Below are 19,174 nucleotides of genomic sequence, written 5' to 3' on the forward strand. Positions count from 1 at the left end.
CTCTCTCTCTCTCTCTCTCTCTCTCTCTCTCTCTCTATCTCTCTCTCTCTCTCTGACTCTCTCTCTCTGTCTATCTCTCTCTCTCTCTCTCTGACTCACTCTCTCTGTCTATCTCTCTCTCTCTCTCTCTCTCTCTATCTCTCTCTCTGACTCTCTCTCTCTGTCTATCTCTCTCTCTCTCTCTCTGACTCTCTCTCTCTGTCTATCTCTCTCTCTCTCTCTCTCTGTCTCTCTCTCTCTCTGACTCTCTCTCTCTGACTCTCTCTCTCTGTCTCTGTCTCTCTCTCTCTCTCTCTGACTCTCTCTCTGACTCTCTCTCTCTGTCTCTCTCTCTCTCTGACTCTCTCTCTCTGTGTCTCTCTCTCTCTCTGTGTGTGTGTGTGTGTGGACGGAGCGTGTGAGCATGTGATAGAGGTGAAAACTCAGTTTTTACTATTTCTATTTCTTTTGGTTGTATGTTGGGTGAATTGAGTGGATAATGAGAAGTGAGTGTTGTTTTGTGAGTGTGTGTGTGTGTGTGTGTGTGTGTGTGTGAGCATGGGTTTAAAGTGCTAGCGACTGGCGCATGCTCAGTAGAGGAACGCGTTTCAGCAGCAGCAAAGTTAATGGGCAGGAGGAGCATTGTTCACCAGAAGAATAAGGCTGTGGTGTTTTTTGTAGAGAAGAGGAGACGTGTGTACATGATATTGATCAACAGGGACAAAGATCTGAACATCATGTTTAAAATAAACATAAGCAGAGAAGAATGTCATTTTTGCAACTTCTGGAAACTTAAAGTGTTTTGGCTGTGGTCAAGAGGGGGACAATTAATAAGGAATTGTCCTAAAAATGAAGCAACAGGTGACCAGGAGAAAGAAATGACAAAAACAAAACAACAAAGAAAGGGAACAGGTGAATGATAATCAGGACAGTGGAGAGAACAGTGCACAAACAAGCGGACAGGAAGAAATCAAGAAAGTGACACAGAGGGTCAAGAAGAAGTAAAAAAAAACACACTGAGCAGGAAACAAACCAGATGGAGACAGAAGAAGATGATCACAAGTCACTGTAAGTGAGAACACCATACAGAGCTCGCGACCGGCTAACAATCAAAGTAATGATGAGCGTTCAGGTTCAGAAAACATTGACATGATCATAACGGTTTTAAAATCTAAAACAGGAAACAGTAGATCTCTGACAAGAAAGAAAAGGACTAGTTGAAATAGAAAAAGAAAAACAAGTTATAAACAGTCAGGAAGCAGAAGTGGAATCTAGCAGTGACCGTGACACAAATGCAGAAGCAGAAAGTGATGAAGACAAACAAAACATCCATTTTCTATCCCCGCTTTGTTACTAATTAGGGTCACGGGGATCTGCTGGAGCCTATCCCAGCACACACTGGGTGAAAGGCAGGGGTACACCCTGGGCAGGTCACCAGTCCATCACAGGGTCACACATATAGACAGACAACCACACACACTCACACTCACTCCTATGGGCAATTTAGAATTAACAATCAACCTAATGTACATGTTTTTGGACTGTGGGAGGAAACCGGAGTACCCGGAGTAAACCCACACAGGCACGGGGAGAACATGCAAACTCCACACAGAAAGGCCCCTGCCTGTTCAAACTCGGGATTCGAACCCAGGACCTTCTTGCTGTGTGCTAACCACTAAGCCACCGTGCTGCCCACACGAACAAAACAATGATGAACAAAACAGATATAAAGCTAAAGAGATTAAACGCTTTCAACAAAAAACAAAAAACATGAAAGGAATCCGAGTAGACCAGTACTTCCCCAATAAACAGAACTTGTGGACTCACCTATGGCCATAATAAAAGAAAAGAACAGGGACTTTACTCACCAGGAAATATTCCGATTAAAAAAGTTCGTAACCAGAACAAGACAAGATCTGCTGTGTGAAGATGAAGAGAGCGTATAAAACAAACCCTGTAGAACAACGCTAATCGTTTTCCTTTCTTTATTTTTATTCATGACTGATTTTAACATAGCTTCCTTAAATATACGGAAGGGATGTAAGAAAAAGGACAGAATTATATGAATGAATTAAATGAAAACACGTGTGACATTCATACAGGAAACACACAGCGAGAACAAAGATGAAGATAAATGGATGATGGAATGGGATGGAGGAGTGCAGGAGTGGACATTCTCTTTAACAAACACTTTTTACCCGAATCCTACACCACACAGGAAATGATTGCTGGCAGATTAATATTAGTTAAAGCGAAATATGAACCCCATGCAGCATCTAAGCTTACATTAACACGTCATAAAAACTCACGATCTGGTAGATGTGTGGAGAAGACTGCATGGAACTGAGAGACAATACACACTCTAGAGATCACTTTATTTCGCTAGCTAGACTAGACAGATTTTATTGTTTTAAACATAACCTTCAAAGCTAGTGAAATAACACCTGTCAGTTTTTCAGAGCACTTTTTAGTCAGATGCAAAGTTTTTACTGCAAATCTTAAATCCAGAAGTGCATACTGGCATTTTAATGTTTCTTTACTGAATGATGCTAATTTTATGGAGTCTTTTAGAGTTTTCTGAACCTCTCTTGGAAAAGAGAAGAGAGACGACTTCTCCTGCAGACAGTGGTGGGACCATGGGCAGGTTTTAATCCAGCCACTCTGTCAGTAGTACACTGCCAACGTCGCAAGGGACATCACCAAATCATTAAAGGGAACTGGAGATGGAAATAGTGGAACTACAGACTTTAACTGAGTCCACAGGAAACAGAGGATATTTTGAGAACCTCAAAGTAAAAAAAACCATTAATGATGGATCTATTGGGCACAAAAACACAGGGTGCTCTTGTACGATCACAATTCAAAGGAGCTAACGAAATGGACGCTCCATCACAGCTTTACTTAGGACTGGAAAAAACAGAACGGACCGAGCAGATTCATGTATACTGGAAGCACCGCTGGTTCTGGAGGAGCTGCAGGCTGCCTTGAACTCAATAGCAGGAGGAAAAGCGCCTGGAATGGATGGCCTACCAGCGGAATTCTACAAGTTCTTCTGGCAGAAGCTTGGAGAAGAGCTGCTGGAGGTCCTCAACAAAAGCTGCAGAGAAATGTGTCTACCCCTGAGCAGCCGGAAAGCGGTGATCACCCTTCTCCCCAAGAAAGGGGATTTATAGGACATTAAAAACTGGAGTCCAGTGTCACTGTTCTGTACAGACTATAAAATAATGTCAAAAGCATGTTGGCTCAGAGACATCATGGACTCAATAATTCAAGCTGAACAGACGTATTGTGTGCCCAGTAGATCCATCATTGATAATGTTTCCTTGATTCTGTACATTTTGGACATCTCCAGTTCACTGGCAGTTGACCTTGGTCTGATTTCACTGGACCAAGAAAAAACTTTTGATAGGGTTGAGCATCAGAACTTCTGGAAAACTCTGGAGACATTTGGCCTCAGCCCCAGTCTTATAGCACAATGGTAAAGGTGATGTACCAAGATGCTGAAAGTGTACTGAAGATCATTGGAGGGTTAAGCGTTCCTTTTAAAGTAAAACCGGGAATCAGACAAGGCTGCTCATTATCAGGTATGTTGTACACTTTATCAATTGAAATGTTTTTACACAGATTGTGAACTTCTTTAAATGGGTTTATTTTGGGTTTACTTCTTTAAATGGGTTCATCGGGAGGAGGACGAATGGACATTAAGGACAGTTCTCCAGGTCTCCCACAAACTCTAGAACTGAAACAGTTCACAACTTTGAGGAGACTAGTGGATACTGCAGAACTGGATTTTAAAGACAAGAGAGCGGTGGCTCAGGAACTCGGGCTACGGTCATTACAGCACATGGAAGCCATTATCGAAAAATGGATCAGCAAGCTGTCTAAAGAGGAACTGAACTTAATCAAGGAATATCATGAGGAAGCAGAAACACCAGATAAAGGTGACCCCTTTCCTGAACTAGAACTTTTACCCAAATTAAACAGTTTTAACGGTTTTACCCAAGGACATGTTTTACCTATTTATGAGGTGAAAAGAAAGAAAAGAAGTTTACAGATGTTGTGTAAAAGCTGTAAATAAAAGAAAGCTGGATGGGAGGACAGATAGATACAGTGTGGAGAAAAACGCTCGGAGTTTTAGATGACATTAAGCCTGTATGGAGAGTGTTGTATAAACTGCCACTTAGGAAATGAGCGGGTGATTTACAGCAGAGAATATTACATGGAGCTGTGGGGGGGTCAATGTTTTAATTTCCAAGTTAAATCCAGATGTTATAAAGACATGTCCCTTCTGTGCTGAAATTGAAACTGTTTTTTCATTGTTGTTTGAAATGCAAACATGGCTGCTGGAAACATGGTCCCAGGTTTCTTTTATCTTTGGAGCTGGTTATAAAAAAAGCTGAAAAACAGAAATGGGAACTGATCGATTTCACTGTAGGAGAAGCAAAAATGGCTATCTACATAAGCTGGAAAAATAAAGTAGAGAAGAAAGGATGGATCAGCCTCATTTCTGTTTTCAGAGCTCTAGTGAAAGCTCGGGTCAAATTAGATTGTAATTTTTTTTTAAAGAAATGAATGATGTGAGTGCCTTTATGCTGAAGTGGTGTTATGCAAATGTCATCTGTTTCACTGATGAAGGTGAATCTCTCTCTTTCCCTTGTTCTCTCTCTGTCTCTCTTTCTCTCTCTCTCTCTCTCTCTCTCTCCATTAGCAGACTGTTGGTTTGTCTGTGTGTCTAACAGGAACAGAAAACAAAGAACACAGCTTTTCATATAGGTATTGTTCTACATATAATTACCTGTACATATATGTGTGTGTTTGTGTGTGTGTGTGGTGCTTTCCTATCATTTTTAAATCTTCAGGTTCTACAGATCTGCACTGTTATCGCCAAACACCAGCTGAGTCAAGCCTTCCACATCTCTTTCTGTTTTCTGTAAAAAAGTAAACATACATTCACAGACTAGTCACAGACAGACAGACAGACAGACAGACAGACAGACAGACAGACAGACAGACAGATAGATAGATAGATAGATAGATAGATAGATAGATAGATAGATAGATAGATAGATAGATAGACATTAATTGGCTGTAATTACCTCCACTTCTCCATAGAGCAGTTCCAGGGCAAAACGAACACTTTTATTTTTATCGGACTCTGAATATTCTGGCATGCTGCTCATTGCTTTATTCATTGTTTTCTGGATTTTGCTTGAGACTCCAGTCTTCTTCCTATAAATTGTAAATTTCTTGCCTCGAGAGAACCCATTGATATGCACCCGGTTCACAGCACCTGAAATGAGACACCAGTACTATTATTAGGGGGGGAGTGGTGCACCAGTTTACCTGTGTGATGGAAATATCATTTGTTTGGGTTTAGACTGCTTTGTAAATAAATGTTCTGGATTCCACATTCAGATTACTAAAACCATCTGATTTCTGATTCATTTCATTTTCGATTTATTTTCTGATTTATTTTCTGATTTATTTTGTATTCTTTTTTTTCTTTTTTGTTATTTTGTTTTCTGATTTATTTTGTTTTCTTATTTGTTATTTTGTTTTCTGATTTATTTTGTTTTTGATGTATTTTTTTTCTGATTTATTTTGTTTTCTGATTTGTTATTGTATTTTATGGGTCCGTGTACTTTTTGGTATTTGAAGTTTCTTTTTATAAACAAAAACAAAAAAAAAACGAAAATGAAATCGTTTTTTAATTATGTGATGAAAATGTCAGACACCTTTTTAAAATTAGACTTGATTTTCTTTCCTCATTTATACTTTAAATAAAGAAAGTTCTATAGCATAGAGACGGAAAAATAGCTTGCATTTTGTTTGTCTTAAAACGGGACGTATCTCTTCTTCTGTTATTTGTGGCAGCGTGCAGTGTTCTACCGCAGTGAAGTTAGTTATACAGACACTCGGAATCGGTATTTTAGGGACCGTCGACAAATTTCTGTACGACTGAAATGTGGTACTTGTTACTTACCTGGCTACGTGCCCCAGTTATTCTAATTTCACAAAATGTCAGACACCTCTTTAAAATTAGACTTGATTTACTTTCCTCATTTATACTTTAAATTATCACGGTACTCACAGGTCGAGACCGCCAGAGGGAGCCCTAGCCTGAATATTGACTGTGTGCATGTTGTTTCTGGTTTTCAGGGCTTTTAAGCAGCATGCTCCCTCTGGTCCAACACGAAGCATCGTTTCTACATTTACCGGTTTCTGTTTTGGTTTGTTTGCCCAGTTATTGCTTTACATGGATTCTAACTCTCCCACATCCAGCGAGTCATTACAGGATGCTTCACCGGATATGAGTCCAGCGGATATCAGAGCGGCTCTGTGGCAACAGCGTGTCCTCATCTAGGCTTACCAAAGGGAAGTGGATTCACTGAGAGCCGCTTACCAACAGCTGCATCTACAGCCAGCTATCCAAGCCACTGATGCCACGCCAGCCTCAAGTTCTCGCGATGAGCTACCCTGCTTCACTCTTCCAGAGCCAACAAATGCCGAGGGTTTCTGCGCCAGCGTGACAACTTCTTCAGCCAACAACCGGAAGCCTACGGCAGAGAATCTACAAGGTGCGGTTTTATGTTATCGCTACTTACAGGCAAAGCACTGGATTGGGCGTCAGCTGTCTCAGATTCCGATTCCCAAGTGAAAACGTCAGTGAACTATTTCGCCAATTTAATCAAGGAAGTGTTCGAATACCCAGCTGGGGGGAAGGACATTTCAGTTCAGCTACTGGAGCTGCACCAGGGCTCAAACACGGCGGCAGATTAAACGCAATCAAGTTTCACACTTTGGCGGCACAACTGGGGTGGAATGCGCCTTCACTCATGGCCGTTTCTCGAGAAGGACTTAACATGGAACTGAAAGCCGACATGGCATGCAGAGATATGAATGTCACTCTCTCTCAGTATATCACCAACGCCATTCGCCTCGTTAATCTACGCCGTCAGCATCAGCCGGCTTACATCAAAGCCCGCCGCACACTACAAAGCCACAAGACGGATTTCTCTGAACCCATGCAACTCGGACGGGCCCGAGTCACTGCTGAGGAACGAGAACGCCACGTCCAGCATCAACTGTGCTTCTACTGTGGGAAAGCGGGCCACAGAGTGTATGAATGTCCCGAGAAACCCGTCACAGCCAAGGTAGTGACTCGTACATTTTCTAGTAAATTATCTGTTCCTGTTCGTATAGCCCTTACTGACTCATGTTTTCATGTAACAGCGCTAATCGACTCTGGTTCCGCAGTTAACCTCATTGATCATCACCTGGTTCAACAGTTCAAGATTCCAATCATTCCATGCACTCCTCCATTAAAATTCACTGCTATAAATGACCAGCCCATAGGGGAAGGCCTAATCCATCATCAGACAATCTCCATTGATCTCCAGATCGGATTATTCCATCATGAGACCATCGCTTTCTATGTTATCACATCTCCATCCAACCCTGTTATTCTGGGCCTTCCTTGGCTACAGAGCCACGATTCACTAATCTCCTGGAAAGAAGGAGACATCCTGAAGTGGTCTTCTCACTGCCACGAGAACTGTTTTGTACTCCGTCTTTCACGTCCATGCTGTTCCACATCCATTGAAAGCCCCATCGCCACGGCCACCACCACTCTTCCCAGGGAATATCATGACCTCCAGGAAGTATTCATTAAAGAGAGAGCAGCCAAGCTTCCCCAACATCAGCCATGGGACTACGCCATTGAGCTTTTACCTCACTCCATACTGCCTAAGAGTAAAGTTTACCCTCTTTCCATTCCAAAAGCAAGCTATGGAGATATATATACAAGAAGCTCTCGCTGCAGGACATATCTGGCCATTTACGTCCCCTGCCTCAGCAGGCTTCTTCTTCGTGGAAAAAAAGGATGGCGGTCTTCGTCCATGTATTGACTATTGGGGACTGAATCCCATCATAGTTCCCTATCCTCTACCACTTGTTCCTGCAGCCCTCAAACAGCTCCAAGGGGCCAAGGTGTTCACAAAGCTGGATCTGCGCAGTGCCTACAACCTGATCAGGATCAGGAAGGGTGATGAATGGAAGACGGCCTTTCACACTACACATGGACACTTTGAGTACCAAGTTATGCCTTATGGCCTCAAGAATGCTCCTGCTGTGTTCCAGTCTCTGATAAACGAGGTCTTCAGAGATATGTTAAACTGCTATGTCATTGCAAACATAGACAATATCCTCATCTACTCCCCCGATCATGAATTACACATTAAGCACGTTCGGACTGTCCTCTGTCGTCTTGCAGAACATCATCTGTACGCCAAGCTGGAGAAGTGTGAGTTTCACCAGACATCTGTGACTTTTCTGGGTTATGTCATTTCTCAAGGGGGGTGGAGATGGACCAGGGTGAAGTGTCGGCGATCACAGCTTTGCCAGAGCCTACCACTGTCAAAGACCTGCAACGTTTTCTGGGTTTTGCTAACTTCTATCGCCGTTTTATTCAAAACTATAGCCCCATTGCGAGCCCTCTCACGTCCCTATTGAAAGGGAAACCACATCACCTCAAATGGACTGACTCCGCCAAGAGAGCTTTCCTACTGTTAAAATAGAGCTTCACTTCCACTCCCATCCTTTGCCACCTGAGATCTGACCTACCGTTCATTGACGAAGTGGATGCCTCTAGTAGTGGGATAGGTGTGGTCCTGTCACAGCATCAACCAGGTTCGGGAAAGTACACCCATGTGCCTTCTTTTCCAGAAAGCTCACACCAGCAGAGACAAATTATGACATGGGAAACAGAGAGCTCTTATCCATGAAGGAGGCCTTAAAAGAGTGGAGGCACTGGCTAGAAGGAGCCAACCACCCATTTCTGATCATCACCGATCACAAAAACCTTGCATATCTCCAAGAAGCCAAGAGACTAAACCCCTGCCAAGCCAGATGGGCTCTGTTCTTCTCCAGGTTCAAATTCTCTGTCACGTACCGACCGAGGTAAAGCTGATGCACTTTGGAGACTCCACAACACTACAAACCAACCTGCTTCCCTCGAGCCCATCCTACCTCCGTCTGTTCTCATAGCACCAGTCCAATGGGTCATACTTAGGGAGATCGAACAAGCCCAGCACTCTGAGTCACCTCCGCCCAACTGCCCTCCAACCAAAGTGTTTGTTCCCACCATGCTGCGGATAGGGCTTATACAATGGACTCATGAGAGCCCAAGCACAGGACACCCAGGTATCCACAGAATGACACAGCTAATCCAGCAGAGGTTCTGGTTGCCGTCCCTACGCCAAGACATCGAGGAGTTCATCAGGTCTTGTAGCGGGTGCGCTCAGTCACGAACAAGCCGTCAGTTACCTGAGGGCCTCTTAGAGCCGTTACCGATTCCTCAGCATCCCTGGTTTCACATATCCATAGACTTCCTCACCGACCTCCCAGTATCTCACAGATTCACCACGGTAATGGTCATCATCGACCATTTCTCTAAAGGCTGCAGATTGGTTCCTATGAAAGGGCTCCCCACCTCCATGGAAACTGCACAGGCTGTGTTTCCACATGTGTTCCGCACCTATAGTCTGCCAGAGGACATCATGTCTGATCGGGGAACCCAATTTATGTTCCGTGTCTGGCTCGAGTTCTGCCGCCAGCTGGGCATCAGCGTCAGCCTGAGTTCCAGTTACCACCCACAGTCCAATGGTCAAGTAGAATGTCTCAACCAAGAACTGGGGAGATTCCTTCGGACCTACTGCAGCTGCAAACAGCAAAGGTGAAGTGAGTTCCTGCCCTGGGCCGAATACGCCCAGAATTCATTCATCCACTGGACTGACTCCATTTCAGTGCATTCTAGAATAACAGCCTCCACTATTCCCCTGGTCTGGAGAACCATCTTGTGTCCCTAGTGTGGAGGACTGGTCTAGACGGAGTCAGGAGGTCTGGGAACGGGCTCATGTGAGACTTCAGTGGGCAGTGAGGAGACAGGAGATCCAGGCGAACCGCCGACGATGCCCTCAGCACGATTACCAAGTGGGCCAAAGGGTATGGTTATCCACGAAGAATCTGAAACTCAAGCTACCATGTAAAAAGCTCAGTCCCCGATTCATTGGCCCATTCAAGATAATCCGACAAATTAACCTGGTCTCCTACCGCCTAGAGTTACCCCCAGCCTACCGCATCTCTCCTACTTTCCACGTGTCCCTGCTCAAGCCCTATCACAAACCCGCCGGCTCCACCCCTTCGCCTCTGGAACTGCCCCCGCCCCTGGACATTGATAGCACGTTAGCATACCAGGTTCGTGCCCTGCTGAACTATCGCCACAGAGGTGGACAGCTACAGTATTTAGTTGACTGGGAGGGGTATGGCCCAGAGGAGCCCTGCCTGGGTGAACGCCTCTGACATCCTGGTCCCAGCTCTCATAGAGGAGTTCTACCTTAACTTCCCCAATAGGCCCGCTCCTTGGTCCAGGGGTCGCCCCCAGTGTAGAACACCTGGAGGTGTTCCTAGAGGGAGGGGTTCTGTCACTGTACTCACAGGTCCAGACTGCCAGAGGGAGTAGAAATAATCTATTTGGACACTCCCACAAGGTACATCTCTTGTTATCCCAAAATATGTCTTCAATGATTTTTATTTAAATTTTTATTTAAAAAAAAAAAAATTTCTTCAATAGCTTCAAGGTCATGTGACCCAAAACTAATACCAAAATAATCTAATTGGAAACCATGGACGATTCTGGGATTTTCATTTAAGGGGGGCTCAGCCCCCAATGAGGGTATAATAGTAAAAATAATAAAATAAAATAAAATAAATTAATAAATTAAAATAAAGGTTTGACTAACAGGGTATGATGGTAAACTTATTGCAGCATTCCACTGTATTGCATAGATGTGTATAACATTTGAGAATTGAACAAGCCAAAGATAACACACACACACTTGTCTTCTGATCCTCGCTCTGTGACGCCGCGGTCTGCGGATTGAAGAACGCGCTGAAAGACGGGGAGGAGCCGAAGGCTGCCGCTGTTTTTCATATGAAATTTAAAGGGGACTGAGGAGATCACTAATTTGTGTAGAGTTTATGGAGAATCTCAGAATTTTTAGGGGGGCTGAGTAGAAATGTTAGGGGGGCTAAAGCCCCACTAAAAATGGCCTAGCGATGCTCATGTTGGAAATCCCCACAAGGTACACCTCTTTGTATCCCAAGAAATATCTTTGTTGATTTTTATTTTAATTTTAATTTTATTAAGTGACTTGTTCTTCAAATAAATAATAAATTTAATTATTTAATTAATTAATTAATTAATTAATTAATTAATTAATTAATTAATTAATTAATTAATTAATCAATCAATCATATAAATAAATAAAAAATTTAATAAAAAACAGTGAAGACATATTTTGGTATAACAACACGTGTACCTTCTGGGGGTTTCCAAGTAGATTATTTTGGCACTAGTGTTGGGTCACAGGATCACATGACCTTGAAGCTATTGAAAGAATACTGATTTTTAAATTAAAAAATAAATAATTAATTGCAAATTAATTCACATGATGCATAATTCATACTATCTATTAATTAAATTACTATTATTAATGATGCATGGCATATGTATATTTAAGAAGAAATTAGAATAACTGGGGCACGTAGCCAGGTAAGTAACAAGTACCACATTTCAGTCATACAGAAATTTGTTGACGGTCCCTAAAATACCGCTTCCGAGTGTCTGTATAAGTAACTTCACCACGGTAGAACACTGCACGCTGCCACAAATGACAGAAGAAGAGATACAGCCGGTTTTAGACAAACAAAATGCAGCTGTTTTTCGGTTTCCGTGTTTTCTATAGAACTTTCTTTATTAAAAGTACAAATGAGTCTAATTTTAAAAAGGTGTCTGACATTTTCATCACATCAGTAAAAAAACCATTTCATTTTTGTTTTTTTTGTTTCTGTTTATAAAAAGAATCTTCAAATACCAAAAAGTACACGGACCTTTTATGGTTTGTTATTTTGTTTTCTGATTTATTTTTCTTTTGGATTTGTTATATTGTTTGCTGATTTGTTACAAAGGTTCTCATTAATCTAGACAATTTCGAGATTTACCTGAACTGAACTGAATAATCTCTTGGTCCTTTACACTGCAGAACACTCCAGCATGGAGGCTATAGCCAAGTAGCCCACTTTCCACAAGAAACAGGTCTCCTAGCTTTGCGTTTCCACTGTAATCATCAGAGAAGTTTTTGACAACTTTGAAGCCCTTTGGTTTAGCGCCAGAGGCAATCTTATAGCAGTCCGATGCGGTCGGCTAAAAAGATACAAATAACCAGTTAAATTGAATTCAATAAAAATGCACAAAAGAAACTAAAGCATCATGTAATGATCAAGAAAATTTATTGTTTTACCTGCAGATAAACTTCCAGAAGCTCCATGACAAACTCAATACAGTTGTAATGAGTGTAATTGCTTTCTGGACATTTGCTCATTGCTTCATCAACATTTTCTTTGAATGTCCGAGGGATTCCTCCCTTCTTCCTGTAAACTGTTACTCTGTTCTCTTCAGTTCTCTCCAAGGTGAACGTCTCCACATTCACCTTGTTTACCGCTGTAGCAAATGTTCCTGCTGTATATAAAACACATGTTAAAATAAACTAACAATAAGATAACTAAACCTTCACACTGATGTGGCAGAGATTACTGGTATATGATGAAAAGCTGTAAATTGACTTCTGGCCTGTGATTGGTCAGAAGGTGCTGATTTATAGTTTTTATAACAGCAGCTCTGTCAGATGCTCCACATAAACAGATATTTTAAAAAAAAGTGACTCTTATGGAAGATGTCAGAAGTGAAACTGTAAGTAAATTTACTGATATTTTCAGGAGTTTATGTTATAACTAATGCTGTAACTAAATGTTCAGTGGTGATGGACTGCCTGTTTTACCTGCTATAATATAAGGGAGAACATGAACCTACTTTTTTCCCCATAAACATTCAGTGGAAATATACACACCAATTATGACTTAACACATAACATTATGACCACCTGAAGGTTGTGTTGATCCCCCTTTGCCCAAAACAGCCATGACTTGTCGAGGCATGGACTCCACTATATCCCTCAAGGTGTGCTGTGGATGGACTGGACTGAGATCTGTGGAATTTGGAGGTCAAGTTAACACCTCAGACTCACTGTTGTGCTCATCAAACCATTCCTGGCCACAGCCATCAGGGAATACCGGTTCCATGAAAGAGTGTAGATGGTCTGTAACAATGCTTAGGTAGGTGGTACGTGTCAAAGTAACATACACATGGATGGCAGGACCCAAGGTTTCCCAGCAGAACATTGACCAAAGCATGAACACTTTGGAGACAAAATGTTGACTTGCTGCCTAATATATCCCACCCACTAACAGGTGCCATGATGAGATCATCAGTCTCATTCACTTCCTCTCACTGCTCATAATGTTATGGCTGATCGTTGTAGATAAATCATTTAATAAAGCATAAATTAAAACTAGTTGGCAACTTAGTGTGGTGTAAGAGGAACAAATCACCTCTGCTGGTGAAGGAAAATAATCAGATCAGTCCACCCCTGCCAATTTACTGTAACTGTTACACACTATTCATTTTTAGTCAGTCATTGTCTTGTGTTTGCTTCATGGTTTATCTTGATCTATTATAACCATTACGAAAGTGCTTTACCATTCAGCTGAACGATCTGTCCATCAGAGTACACTCCAGCGTTCTGGACCTTTGAATCATGTTGCACAATGAACACATCTCCATCCCTGATATCTTTCAGAGTGTACGTCTCTTCGTACTTTTTTGTGAACACTGAGACTCTTTCCTTTGATTTTGGCTAGAAATAAAGAGCAGGAAAAAAAGGATTGTGCATGTTAGTATGTCAGGCTGTAAATCTTTGAAACCTTTACTCTCATCCAGAATGTGAACTAAAGGCAAGTTTTCATTCATTTTCATTCTTTTATTAAATGAATTCTGACTAAGCAACGGTCATTTTACTCGATAGAGCATTATTTAATCATGATGTGAGCTTCTGCACAATAATATGTGATTTCTGATTAGACTAAACTATCTTTACAATACAAACATAAATGAGGAACTGGATTAATTTCACAATGCTAATTGCTAAATGATAATCAACAGGAAAACACAGGAATTAATGATGTCTGTAGACACGATACTCTACACATCAGGAGTGTCCTGACTAATCCTGGTGCCATGTGTTCCCCAGGTAAGAGACACACATGCACCCGGCCATCTACGGGACGTAAAAGAAAACCTGATTCATCAGACCAGGCCACCTTCTTCCATTGCTCCATGGTCCATTTCTAATGCTCTTGTTGCCCTGCTGTCTGTGCACAGGTCAGCATGGGCAGCTATGCGGCTCCATACACAACAAACTGTCCTGCACTGTGTATTCTGACCCCTTTCTATCAGAACCAGCATTAACTTCTTCAGCAGTCTGAGCAACAGTAGCTTGTCTGTTGTATCGGATCACACGGGCCAGCCTTCGCTCCCCACGTGCATCAGTGAGCCTTGGCCACCCATGACCCTGTCTCCGGTTCACCACTGTTCCTTCCTTGGACCACTTTTAATAGATACTGACCACTGCAGACCAGGAACACCCCACAAGAGCTGTAGTTTTGGAGATGCTCTGATCCAGTGGTCTAGCCATCACAATTTGGCCCTTCATCAAACTCAAAGCTCAAATCCTTACGCTTGTCCATTTTTCCTGCTTCTAAAATATCAGAACAAAATGTTGTGCTGCCTAATATATCCCACCCACTAACAGGTGCCATGACGAGGAGATCATCAGTCTTATTCACTTCATCTGGCACTGGTTCAAGATTCAAGATTCAAGAAGCTTTTATTGTCATTTCAACCACATATAGCTGGCGCAGTACATAGTGAAATGAAACAACGTTTCTCCAGGACCTGGTGCTACATAAACATACAACTACTAGTACAATACAAAACAACAAACAACACCACAGAGCTAGGACAGAAGTTTGTCTTAGCCACGTAAAGTGCACAGTGTGCAGCTAGGTGCAAACAGAGCATAGACAAGACAGTGCAAAAAAGACAATAAATACAATAAAGACAACACAAAAGAACACAGGACACTTAGCGCTGAAAGGAAATAAAAGAACGTGTACTGGAATGTAAGTGAAATAAAATAGATAAAGTGAAATGATGTAGAAAAAAAGTATTGTGCAAAAATATTGTGCAAAAATACACAGCAGCAGTTGAGGTAGTGCAAATAGAATAAACATAAATATAACTATAGCAGCGGATGACAGGTAGAGGTAGTGCATGAACAGTATAAATTATGTGTGTGTGTGTTTGTGTCCACACAGTCAAGAGAGAGTGTGTGTATCTGTGTGTGAGAGACAGAGAGTTAGTATACAGTTCAGTCCTGAGTGAGAGTGTGTGTGTGTGTGAGAGTGTAGAACAGTTCAGTCCTGAGTGAGAGTGTGTGTGTGTGTGTGAGAGAGTGTAGAACAGTTCAGTCCTGAGTGAGAGTGTGTGTGAGAGTGTAGAACAGTTCAGTCCCGGGTGTTGAGGAGCCTAATGGCTTGAGGAAAGAAACTGTTACACAGTCTGGTTGTGAGGGCCCGAATGCTCCGGTACCTCTTTCCAGATGGCAGGAGGGTGAAGAGTGTGTGTGAGGGGTGTGTGGGGTCAGCCACAATGCTGATGGCTTTGCGGATGCAGCGTGCGGTGATAATGTTATGCCTGATAGGTATAGATACTTATATCTGAACACAATTAGTCCACTGCAAAATGCAGCTGCATGGCTTGTGTTCATCCTGCCTAAGTTCTCCCACTCCACCCCACTGCTGCTCCTCCACTGACTTCCTGTAGCAGCACTTCAGCAGATTTAATACACTGACGCTTGGTTACAAGACAAATATGGACCATCACCCTCTTACCTCAAAGCTCTTATAGCTTCTACTCCTCACACTATACCTCGCTCCATCAGAATCTATTAACACTGCTCCACTGCTCCCACCATCTCTCAGGGTAAGAGGTAGGTAATCACCTAGACTCTTCTCTGTTCTAGCACCAAGATGGTGGAATGAATTTCCCCTAGATGTCTGTACTGCTGAGTCACTGTCCTCTTCAAACCCCTGGACGAAGATCTACCTCTTCCTGAAACACTTAAACTAGCACTTATTTTTTTCTGTTTTTATTTATTTATTTATTTTTTTTTAAAGTGTTATATTTCCTCCTAACACAGTTTTGAGGCTGATGGTGGTCAGTGGTGATGTATTCATTAACAGAGACTCTGAAACACTCTTTGTATGTCGCTCTGGATAAGGGCGTCTCCCAAATGCAGGGAATGGGAGACGTAAACGTAAACAATACATTGATACTGGTTCCAGTCTGGTTTTTTTTTTTTATTACTTTTTAAAATCTTTTTATTGGAAAAGAGCTTTAAAAAAATAAATGAATACACTCACCATTATTGTGATTCAGCACACTCACTGTGGAAAATAACACACATAATAATTGTTAAATATGTTATGTTAAATAGAATAATAATTATTAATAATAATAATAATAACAAGAAGAAGAAGAAGAAGAAGAAGAAGCAGCAGAAGAAGAAGAAGAAGAAGCAGAAGAAGAAGAAGCAGAAGAAGAAGAAGCAGAAGAAGAAGAAGCAGAAGAAGAGTGCTCTTGACTTTACCTTGTCCGATGCTGTGTCTCTTTTGTTCTCGCTTCTCAAAATGAAACAAGATGTGGTCAAACCTCTCAACCAATCAGAATGCTGCAGTATTGCTGGTTATTGTCATGTGGTGGACCCACCCTAAAGTAATGCAATTTTATTTATTTATTTATTTATTTATTTATTTATTTATTTATTTATTTATTTATTTATTTATTTGTGTATTTATGTGTCGCTTTTTACATTAGATGGCGCCATAATATAACCAAACAATGTCTTTATTCCATGGTGTCCTCGTGCTCTCCTTCTGTAAACATCTCTGAATGTGAGGAATCTCAGTGGAGTTAGTTTTAGTGTCATAAACCAACAAAACACTCCAGATGAAGGAGTTCAGGAATGGATCGGTGAACTTCTTCAAATCTGAGCTTTCTCTAGAAGTAGAAATTGTTTTTAGAAGCTTCAACATCAAGACTTTTTTGATCAAGACTCTCTCTCTGTTTGTCTTTCTGACTCTCTCTCTCTCTCTCTCTCTCTCTCTCTCTCTCTCTCTCTGTCTCTCTGTGTGTGTGTCTCTGTCTCTCTCTGTCTCTCTCTCTCTTTTTATCTCTCTCTCTTTTTATCTCTCTTCATCTCTCCCTCTCTCTCTCTCTTTACCCCCCCTCTCTTTTTATCTCTCTTCATCTCTCCCTCTCTCTCTCTTTACCCCCCCTCTCTTTACACCCCCCTCTCTTTACCCCCCCTCCTTCTTTCTCTCTCTCTCTCTCTCTTTCTGTGTCTCTGTCTCTCTTTTTATCTCTCTCTCTCTCTATCTCTCTCTCTCTCTTTATCTCTCTTCATCTCTCCCTCTCTCTCTCTTTACCCCCCCCCTCTCTTTACACCCCCCTCTCTTTACCCCCCCTCTTTCTTTCTCTCTCTCTCTCTCTCTCTTTCTGTGTCTCTGTCTCTCTTTTTATCTCTCTCTCTCTCTCTCTCTATCTCTCTCTCTATCTCTCTCTCTCTCTTTATCTCTCTTCATCTCTCCCTCTCTCTCTCTTTACCCCCCCCTCTCTCTCCTGCAGGCTCTTACTTTCACTTTCATTGTTTCAGTAGTTCTTTAATAATAGTTGTTTAATAATAAATGTTCTCTTTGATGATTTTCTCTTTCACCTTCATCTTGATTGTTGCATCAAATCGTCCTGATTTTTTTGGCAATATTTCTACCTAAAGTTTCATTAATTAAAATCTGGCGTCTAAACTTTCAATCAATTAATTTTCTGAACATATCTTTATTAATGATCATGAATCGTTTCATATTAAATAAAAGCGAATATTTACATATTAAATAATAAAAGCAGAAGTGTTGCAAACTTTGTATAATGCGCAGATTCGGTGAGCACATGGTCCTTAACGGACATGCGTACAGTAGCGCTGAGCAGTGTGTGTGTGTGTGTGTGTGTGTGTGTGTGAGAGAGAGAGAGAGAGAGCACGCGCGCGCAAATGAACAGCCCGGTGTCTGAATCTGCCGCTCGCTGCATTCTGTGAGGATTAAATCGCTTTAAACTCGACACACGTCCGTGTGCGCGTGCGTGTGTGTGTGTGTGTGTGTGTTCGTATGCGTGTGTCGTTATGTAGAGCTGTAAGCGCGCGCTGGGATGGCGAAAAATAGTCCGGTTCCGTCCGCTTTTTACGGTAAGATCCAGCTCCCTGTTTATTTCTCAGTGCTGAAGTGGAACAGGCGCTGTGTGTGTGTGTGTGTGTGTGTGTGTGTGTGTTAGGTAAAGTAGCTTATAGATGTGGTGTGTAGTTGTTGGGTCAAGAAGCTTATAGGTGTGTGTGTGTGTTAGGTTATCTATCTTATAGATCGACATTATAGATGTGAAGTGTGTGTGTGTGTGTGTGTGTTAGGTTATCTATCATAGATAGACGTTATAGATGTGAAGTATGTGTTTGTGTGTGTGTGTGTGTGTTTATGTGTGTGTGTGTGTAAGAGAGAGTGTTGGGTTATGTAGCATATAGATACAGTAGATGTTATAGATTTGATGTGTGTGTGTGTGTAAGGTTATCTATCTTACAGATACACATTATAGATGTGAAGTGTGTGTGTGTGTGTGTGTTAGGTAAAGTAGCTTATAGATGTGTGTGTGTGGGGGGGTAAAGTGGCTTATAGATATGATATGATGTGTGTGTGTGTGAGTGTTCAGTTATCTGTCTAATAGATACAGTAGATGTTATAGATGTGAGGTGTGTGTGTGTGTGTGTGTGTGTGTGTTGGGTTAACTATCGTATAAATACACTAGATGTTATAGATGTGAGGTGTGTGTGTGTGTGTGTGTGTGTGTGTTGGGTTAACTATCGTATAAATACACTAGATGTTATAGATGTGAGGTGTGTGTGTGCGTGTGTGTGTGTGTGTGTGTGTGTGTGTGTGTGTGTGTTGGGTTAACTATCGTATAAATACACTAGATGTTATAGATGTGAGGTGTGTGTGTGTGTGTGTGTTGGGTTAACTATCGTATAAATACACTAGATGTTATAGATGTGAGGTGTGTGTGTGCGTGTGTGTGTGTGTGTGT

At 41.8% G+C, this 19,174-nt stretch overlaps 2 protein-coding genes across 3 annotated transcripts in view; one reads left to right on the top strand and one right to left on the bottom strand.

Moving 5' to 3' along the window:
* Positions 1–222: 222 nt before the first annotated feature.
* LOC131370624 (uncharacterized) lies at positions 223–16,442 on the bottom strand. 2 transcript variants are annotated; one of them, XM_058418004.1, is made up of 7 exons: positions 16,417–16,442; positions 13,634–13,790; positions 12,978–13,082; positions 12,339–12,556; positions 12,040–12,241; positions 5,076–5,269; positions 223–4,907 (listed from the first exon to the last, which is right to left on the bottom strand). In XM_058418004.1, the coding sequence occupies exons 1-7, from the start codon at positions 16,417–16,419 to the stop codon at positions 4,842–4,844; spliced, it is 945 nt and encodes a 314-aa protein (XP_058273987.1). In that variant the 5' UTR covers positions 16,420–16,442; the 3' UTR covers positions 223–4,841. The 2 variants fall into 2 exon arrangements, with proteins under 2 accessions (XP_058273987.1, XP_058273988.1); XM_058418005.1 differs by lacking the exon at positions 12,978–13,082.
* A 1,634-nt stretch (positions 16,443–18,076) lies between these two features.
* Positions 18,077–19,174, top strand: part of slc44a5a (solute carrier family 44 member 5a) — an 86,713-nt gene continuing 85,615 nt past the window's right edge. The window contains exon 1 of the mRNA XM_058419094.1: positions 18,077–18,290. Coding sequence (XP_058275077.1) covers positions 18,254–18,290 — 37 coding nt within the window. The 5' untranslated portion in view covers positions 18,077–18,253. The remainder of the gene's footprint in view (positions 18,291–19,174) is intronic.

This window comes from Hemibagrus wyckioides, linkage group LG20, assembly GCF_019097595.1.
Source record: "Hemibagrus wyckioides isolate EC202008001 linkage group LG20, SWU_Hwy_1.0, whole genome shotgun sequence".
Lineage (NCBI taxonomy): Eukaryota > Metazoa > Chordata > Actinopteri > Siluriformes > Bagridae > Hemibagrus > Hemibagrus wyckioides.

Bases quoted from the DNA above. Each gene is read 5' to 3' on its own strand.
- LOC131370624 (XM_058418004.1), bottom strand. The intron at 12,242-12,338 runs GTAAAACAATAA...GTATCTTTTTAG, and splicing joins TTCTGGAAGTTTATCTGCAG to CCGACCGCATCGGACTGCTA. The intron at 5,270-12,039 runs GTAAATCTCGAA...GTCTCATTTCAG, and splicing joins GATTATTCAGTTCAGTTCAG to GTGCTGTGAACCGGGTGCAT.